The 7,424-nt window shown below is 54.1% G+C and overlaps 1 protein-coding gene and 1 pseudogene across 5 annotated transcripts in view; both read left to right on the top strand.

Annotated features, from left to right (window-relative positions):
- Positions 1-3,759, top strand: part of MAN2B1 (mannosidase alpha class 2B member 1) — a 22,464-nt gene extending 18,705 nt beyond the window's left edge. For 2 of the 4 annotated variants that reach the window (XM_017497819.2, XM_017497820.2), the window contains exons 17-24: positions 365-483; positions 575-676; positions 838-925; positions 1,050-1,130; positions 1,874-2,101; positions 2,693-2,848; positions 2,951-3,071; positions 3,537-3,759. In XM_017497819.2, the coding sequence (XP_017353308.1) occupies positions 365-483; positions 575-676; positions 838-925; positions 1,050-1,130; positions 1,874-2,101; positions 2,693-2,848; positions 2,951-3,071; positions 3,537-3,649 (1,008 nt within the window). In that variant the 3' untranslated portion in view covers positions 3,650-3,759. The remainder of the gene's footprint in view (positions 1-364; positions 484-574; positions 677-837; positions 926-1,049; positions 1,131-1,873; positions 2,102-2,692; positions 2,849-2,950; positions 3,072-3,536) is intronic. The other 2 variants (XM_017497821.1, XM_017497822.2) reach the window with 2 other exon arrangements.
- Positions 3,760-6,384: 2,625 nt separating this feature from the next.
- Positions 6,385-7,076, top strand: LOC108282057 (annotated as a pseudogene). The gene has a single exon (XR_001816244.2). The product of XR_001816244.2 is annotated as a multifunctional methyltransferase subunit TRM112-like protein (transcript).
- The last annotated feature ends 348 nt before the right edge of the window (positions 7,077-7,424 follow it).

Raw genomic sequence — 7,424 nt, forward strand, 5'->3', positions numbered from 1 at the left:
TCAAGACCAGCCTGGCCAACATGGCAAAACCCCATCTCTACTAAAAATACAAAAATTAACCAGGCGTGGCAGTGGGTGCCTGTAATCCCAGCTACTCAGGAGGCTGAGGCAAGAGAATCGCATAAACCCAAGAGGCAGATGTTGCCAAGATTGTGCTATTGCACTCCGTCTTGGGCGGCAAGAGTGAAACTCCATCCCCCTCCCCCCCAAAAAAAGAATTATGTGGCAGTGACTGAAAGTTGACCTTGACCTTGACCTTGATATAGGCCTTTATGGGGCTTATGGCCAGGGTGGAGAGACATTTGTAGGACTCACCTCTGCTCAGGCACAGGCTGACACCCACCTCACCCCTGCGTGCCCGCAGACAGCCTTGGTGCAGGAGGTGCACCAGAAGTTCTCAGCCTGGTGTTCCCAGGTAATCCGCCTGTACCCAGGACAGCAGCACGTGGAACTGGAGTGGTCGGTGGGGCCGATACCTGTGGGGTGAGTGGCACAGGCTGGAAGTGGGGCGTGGGAGCAAAGGTAGAGTGGGGTTTATGCAGGGCTCACAATCTTGCCATCTCATTGGGTACAGTGACACCTGGGGGAAGGAGGTCATCAGCCGTTTTGACACACCGCTGGAGACAAAGGGACGCTTCTACACAGATAGCAATGGCCGGGAGATCCTGGAGAGGAGGTGGGGGTGACTGAGAACACAGGGGGTGGTCTGTGGTGTGTTGGGGCCCAAGGGTGGTGGGGGAATTTGCTGATTATATGAGTGTTGGGAGACAGAGGATGAAGGGAGAGTGAAGAGTAGAGGAGCCCGACCCCAAGTCTGACCAGCTCACCCCCACCCAGGCGAGATTATCGACCCACCTGGAAACTGAACCAGACAGAGCCCATGGCAGGAAACTACTATCCTGTCAACACCCGGATTTACATCACGGTACCCCTCCCCCACCCTGCACTGCCCCACCTCGATGGAAAGGGAATCACCCCTCACCTGTAGCATCTCAAGGCTCCCTGGGGTTGGGGCTGACTGTCCTCCACTCTCACCCTTCAACCCCCAGGATGGGAACATGCAGCTGACTGTGCTGACTGATCGCTCCCAGGGGGGCAGCAGCCTGAGAGATGGCTCACTGGAGCTCATGGTGAGTGGGTCAGAGCCCCATCCAAGCCAGGGTCCTCCCACCCTGGTCCCCTGCTCATTCTTGAAGTCTGTTTCTGGCCCAGTTATCCGCTTTTGGTCCCCACTAAGCTGAGGATTCCATTTCTTTATTTCTTTATTTTTGTTTTGAGACAGAGTCTCAGTCTGTTGCCCTGTTGCCCAGGCTGGAATGTAGTGGCATGAGCTTGGCTCACTGCAACCTCTGCCTCCCGGGTTCAAGTGACTGTTGTGCCTCAGCCTCCGGAGTAGCTGGGATTACAGGCACCTGCCACTACACCTGGCTAATTTTTGTATCTTTAGTAGAGATGGGGTTTTGCCATGTTGGCCAGGCTGGTCTCGAACTCCTGACCTCAGGTGATCCACCCACCTCGACCTCCTAAAGTGCTGGGATTACATGCATGACCACGGCACCCGGTGGAGGACTCCATTTCTGTGTGCAACTTTTCCTCTTCACTTCTCTCCATTCCCTACCCAGGACCCCTCCAGGCTCTGGGGTGCCATATCCAGGCCTCCCTGTTAGGCACTCACATCCCTCCGGCCTGGTTCCTGTGCCTACTTGGATTCTGCCTCTGCTGGGATCGCCCTACCAGACCCTCACCTTATTCTCCGTCCGTTCCTCCCACCCTTTAATTTTTCTTGACATTCTCGCAGCCCCTACCCAGTTTCTGGCCCAAGGACACCCACAGACCCACGACTCTCACTCCCTCCTGGCCACTCTCCCCCCAGGTGCACCGAAGGCTGCTGAAGGACGATGGACGTGGAGTATCGGAGCCATTGATGGAGAACGGGTCGGGGTCATGGGTGCGAGGGCGCCACCTGGTGCTGCTGGACACTGCCCAGGCTGCGGCCGCCGGGCACCGGCTCTTGGCGGAGCAGGAAGTCCTGGCCCCGCAGGTGGTGCTGGCCGCGGGTGGCGGCGCCCCCTACAATCTCCGTGCTGCTCCGCGCACGCAGGTGAGGGGCAGCGAGGTGGGCAGAGAGGACCGGAATGAAGTCTTCACCAAACCCAGGGAGCTGGGTTTGGGTGCGGGTTTTCCTAGACCCATTGGGGACCCAACTGGCCATTAATTGGCCCCAAACCCTCGGGCCAGCCCCATCCCTTGGGCAGTCCCCGCTCAGTGCCGACCCAGTCCCAACCCACCCGGACTGTGTAGAGGTACAGCCCTAGTACATGCCCCTAAACCACCTCTTCACCTGCGGCCCTGCCCATCTCACTTTAGCCCCGCCCTCTCACCGCCCCCCAGGCTCTGTCCCGCCTCACCCCGCCCCTCGGCTTCAGCCCCGCCCTAACGCCCAAAGTCTAGGGTCAGATCAGCTCTGCCTTGTTGGGACTCGAACCCGACCCCAGCTTGGGACCGACCCATCCCCTCGTTGGCTCAGCCCTCCCCGTCGCGGCCCTGGCCGCTCCTCTTGGCTGAACCCCGCCCCTTCCCGGCAAAACCCCGCCCCTGCAATCCAGTGCTGCCTCCTGAACCTGGCTCCGCTCCGCCCTTCTCCATACAGCCCCGCCCCTCTCTAACTTGGCCCCGCCCTCTTTCCCCACAGTTCTCCGGGCTGCGCAGCGAGCTGCCGCCCTCGGTGCACCTGCTCACACTGGCCAGTTGGGGCCCTGAGATGCTGCTGCTACGCTTGGAGCACCAGTTTGCCGTGGGAGAGGATTCCGGACGTAACCTGAGTGCCCCCGTAACCTTGAACTTGAGGGTGAGAAGGGCAGAATTGAGGAGATCTGAGAGAGGCAAGAAAGAGGAAGAGAAGGGAAACCTGGCTTTGCCCCAACTCATCTGTGCCTACCCCCGCCTGCAGGACCTGTTCTCTACCTTCACCATCACCCGCCTGCAGGAGACCACGCTGGTGGCCAACCAGCTCCGGGAGGCAGCCTCCAGGCTCAAGTGGACAACAAACACGGGTGGGGTCCTGGTCAGGGGTAAGGAAGGGGTGGGGTCCTGCCTGGGGCCTGCAGGTAGGGGCAATGTGTGAGGCATGAGATTGTTGGTCAGGACCCAAAAAAGTCCTGTGGGTATGGGGTGGAGTCCAGATCCAGGTTAGGGGCTTAAAGGATCTGAAATGGATGTCGCAAACCAGGAATGGGTCTTAAGGTTTGTGGGTAGAGTTTAGTCCCAAGAACAAGAAGAAAATCTCCATCTGTGTCTAGTTCTGGGAGGGTGTCCATCACCCCTGGGGTCAGATTGAGGGTATGAGGACAGTAGCCAGGCATTGGACCTGGGGGTGGACCTCAGGGCTGGGGAAGCAGTTTAAGAGTCTGGGAGTGAGGCCCTGGAACAGATTCGGGGATGTGCAGCTGTGTCCAGGCCCAGGGGAGGAAGCACAGTGTGGTGAGTCAGAGGAAGTCTGCACCCCCTCACTCCTCCTTCCCCCTGCACTTCCCCAGGTTCCGCACCCCACCAAACTCCCTACCAGCTGGACCCGGCCAGCATCACGCTGCAGCCCATGGAAATCCGCACTTTCCTGGCCTCAGTTCAATGGAAGGAGGTGGATGGTTAGGTCTTCTGCGATGGGCCCTCAAAGCCTAAGCCGCCTGCTCCGAGGGCAGAGCAGACTCTCACTTTCCTCTTGGGGCTGCTGCCATTAAAATGCCACTACTAAGACTCAGGTCACTCTGTGACTGGGTGTGGGGATTTTTTGTTTGTTGTTTGCTTGTTGGAGGGGGACAGAATTTATGAGCGAGAGCCAGGTGTGGTGGCTTGCTTCTGTAATCCTAGCAACTCTGGAGGCTGAAGCAGGAGAATTTCTTGAGCCCAGGAGTTCTAGACTATCATGGGCCACAAAAATAAGGCCCTGTCTCTACAAAAAATTAAAAAAAAAAATAGCTGGATGTGGTGACAGGTACCTGTATTCCCAACTACTTGAGAGAATTGCTTGAGCCCAGGAGGTCAAGGCTGCAGTAAGTGATAGCACTGCTGCATTCTAGCCTGGGCCAGATCTTACCGGTTTATTTGTTTGTTTGGGACTGAGTCTCACTCTGTTACCCACGCTGGATTGCAGTGTCGCGATCTTGGCTCACTACAACCTCTACTTCCCAGGTTCAAGTGATTCTCCTGCCTCAGCCTCCCAAGTAGCTGGGACTACAGGTGCCTGCCACCACGCCCGGCTTATTTTTGTATGGATTTTCACGATGTTGGCCATGCTGGTCCCAAACTTCTGACCTCAAGTGATCTGCCGTCCTGGCCTTCCAAAGTGCTGGGATTGTAGGTGTAAGCCACTGTGCCTGGCCTGGATCTTATCTCTTGAAAAAAAAATTAAAAATTAGAAAGTCATCCAGGTAAGATGATATGCACTTGTAATTCCTAGCTATTTGGGAGGCCGAAGTGGGAGGATTGCTTGAGCCCAGGAGTTTGAGGCTGCAGTAAACTATGATGGCTCCACTGCACTCCAGCTTGGGTGACAAAGCAAGACCCTGTCTCTTAAAAAAAAAAAAAAAAAGTTTTCAAATTTCTAGGGTCGAATTTGCAAGCACCAACTGCAAATGTTTCTTAGGCCCCCTCCAATGACAAGGACTGGGCCAGGGTGGACAGGGAAGCCCAGGGAGGGTGATATCATGTTGGCCTCCTAATGTTTCCTTTGAGAACCCCTCCAATGGGCCAGTTGGCATGGGCCACCTAGGGATTCCAGGGTGGGGTGGCAGGGGATACTCTGCTGTGGTCCCACTTGAGGCATAGTCACCAGATATATTTTTTTTTCCCCAAGTTTCCTTCTTGATGGAGGGCTGGGCCAGCTTATGTGGCCTGAAAAGAGCTCCCTGCACCCATCTACCATATTGGACCTGATTTTGGAGTTATCACCCTCACCAAAAATATTTATAAGTCCCCCACCGATGGTAGTGACTGGCCTGGACTAGGTAAGAAGGACTGTGGAGTGCTCTCCAGGCTCAGCCCTGGTCCCACATGGGTTCCTGTTTTAACATGTGACCCCCCCAAATTTTTCGTTTTTTTTTTTTGTTTGTTTGTTTGTTTGTTTTGAGATGGAGTCTTTCTCTGTCATCCAGGCTGGAGTTCCCTGGCACAATCTTGGCTCACTGCAACCTCCACCTCCTGGGTTCAAGTGATTCTCCTGCCTCAGCCTTCTGAGTAGCTGGGATTACAGGCACCTGCCACCACATCTGGCTAATTTTTGAATCTTTAATAGTGATGGGGTTTCACCATGTTGGCCAGGCTGGTCTTGAACTCCTGACTCCCTGATCCACCCGCCTTGGCCTCTCAAAGTGCTGGGATTACAGGCATGAGCCATCACACCTGGCCAAATTTTTCTTTTTCTTTTTCTTTTTTTAATCTTCAGCAAAAAGATGGAGCGCCCGGCCAAATTTTCAAGGGCACATCGAGGAACTAGGCCTCACATGTGACTGAAACTAGGCCTGGGGTACTCTGCCCTAGGGTTCCTAGCTGGTCTAGGCTGTTTCCTTATCCCAACCCCATCCTCAAGGACTTACGGATATTTCCTGGAGACACCTCCCACAATCAGAGGCCTCTGCAGGAAGGCAGCCCTCCTGTGGTCCCTCTGCTGGCCTCCTTCTTTGGCTGTGACCAGTCCCTGCCACTGGCTGGGACATAGAAACCTTTGCACACAGAGCCTCCTACAAAGGAGTCCCCATGGGACTGTGGGCAAACTTAGGCCACCCTGTCCAGACCTCCCTGATTGGCCAGGTCCTATCCCTCTTCCTGAAAGGAGACTTCGAAAAATTTTGGGAGGCTGAGCGCAATGGCTCACACCTGTAATCCCAGCACCTTGGGAAGCCGAGGCAGGCGGATCATGAGGTCAGGAGTTCAAGACCAGCCTGACCAACATGATGAAACCCCATCTGTACTAAAAACACAAAAATCAGCTGGGCTTGGTCCTGGCATGGTTCTGCCCACCGCCAGATTGGGCCTAGTAGTTAGCTGGGGGCAGCCCTAGCTGGCCCTAGAGGCTGGAGGAAGTTAAGTACTCCTGTGATCCTTTGTGGGTCCAGTTATATTTGTCTGTTGAACAAGTTTCCAAGACCTCCTGCAGGCTGGCTACGGATACCTGAGAAGGCTTCCTGGTTTGGCTGTGCAAGGGTCCTTTTTGAAGAATACAGTTGGACAAAAGTTTTTTTTTTATTAGAAACAGTAGCCAGGCATGGTGGCTCACGCCTGTAATCCCAGAACTTTGGGAGGCCGAGGTGGGTGGATCACTTGAGGTCAGGAGTTGGAGACAAGCCTGGCCAACATGGTGAAACCCATCTCTATACAAAAAAAAAAAAAAAAAAAAAAAAAAAAAAAAAAAAAAAAAAAAAAAAAAAATCTAGTCCGATTATCATGTTAAAAATAATTTTAAAAAGCTTCCAGTTCTGGCCTGGCGAGAGCTCATTCGGCGACACAAAACTGCTGACCCACAATCTGCTGAGCTCCCATGTGTAGGGGGTGGGCCCTGTGGCTTCCCTTTGCACCTCCAGGCCAGCAAGGTCTGCATGTGCCCCGTGGAGTTCTACCCCCAATTCGTGGCACTTAACGATACCCAAGGTGGAGTGGGCGGCGTTCCTGGAGGCGACTTATAACTTGCGCCTGATTCAGGTGCCCAAAGGTCTGGTTGAGGGGTATGAGGAGAATGAAGAGTTTCTGAGGACCATGCGCCACCTGCTGCTGGAGGTGGAAGGAATGGAGGGCACCCTGCAGTGACCAGAGTCTGCACGTACGTTCCCTGTCATCCGCGGGATCCCCAACATGCCGCTGAGTGAAGAGGAAACCAAGAATTGATTGTGCCAGGAGCCAGTTTTTCTTGTAATGATCGTGTGTATTTTTGTTGATGTATACCATTTCTGAATTCTGCCATGTGTATCCCCATCCCTTGACCCAATGACACACCAAACACAGTGTTCTTGAGCTCAATAGTATACATTTTTTTCTTTTTTTTTTTTTATTTTTTGAGATAGAGTTTCACTCTTGTTGCCCAGGCTGGAGTGCAATGGCAGGATCTCGGCTCACCACAACCTCCAACTCCCAGGTTCAAGCGATTCTCCTGCCTGAGCCTCCAGCGTAGCTGGGATTACAGCCATGCACCATCACACCTGGCTAATTTTTTGAATTTTTACTAAAGACGGGTTCTCCATCTTGGTCAGGCTGATCTCGAACTCCCAACCTCAGGTGATCTGCCCACCTCCGCCTCCCAAAGTGCTGGGATTACAGGCATGAGCCATGGCACCCGACTGTTTTTTGTATTTTTAGTAGAGACAAGGTTTCACCATATTGGTCAGGCTGGTCTTGAACTCCTGACCTCATGATCTGCCTGCCTTGGCCTCCCAAAG

This window comes from Cebus imitator, unplaced genomic scaffold (genome assembly GCF_001604975.1).
Source record: "Cebus imitator isolate Cc_AM_T3 unplaced genomic scaffold, Cebus_imitator-1.0 Scaffold234, whole genome shotgun sequence".
NCBI lineage: Eukaryota > Metazoa > Chordata > Mammalia > Primates > Cebidae > Cebus > Cebus imitator.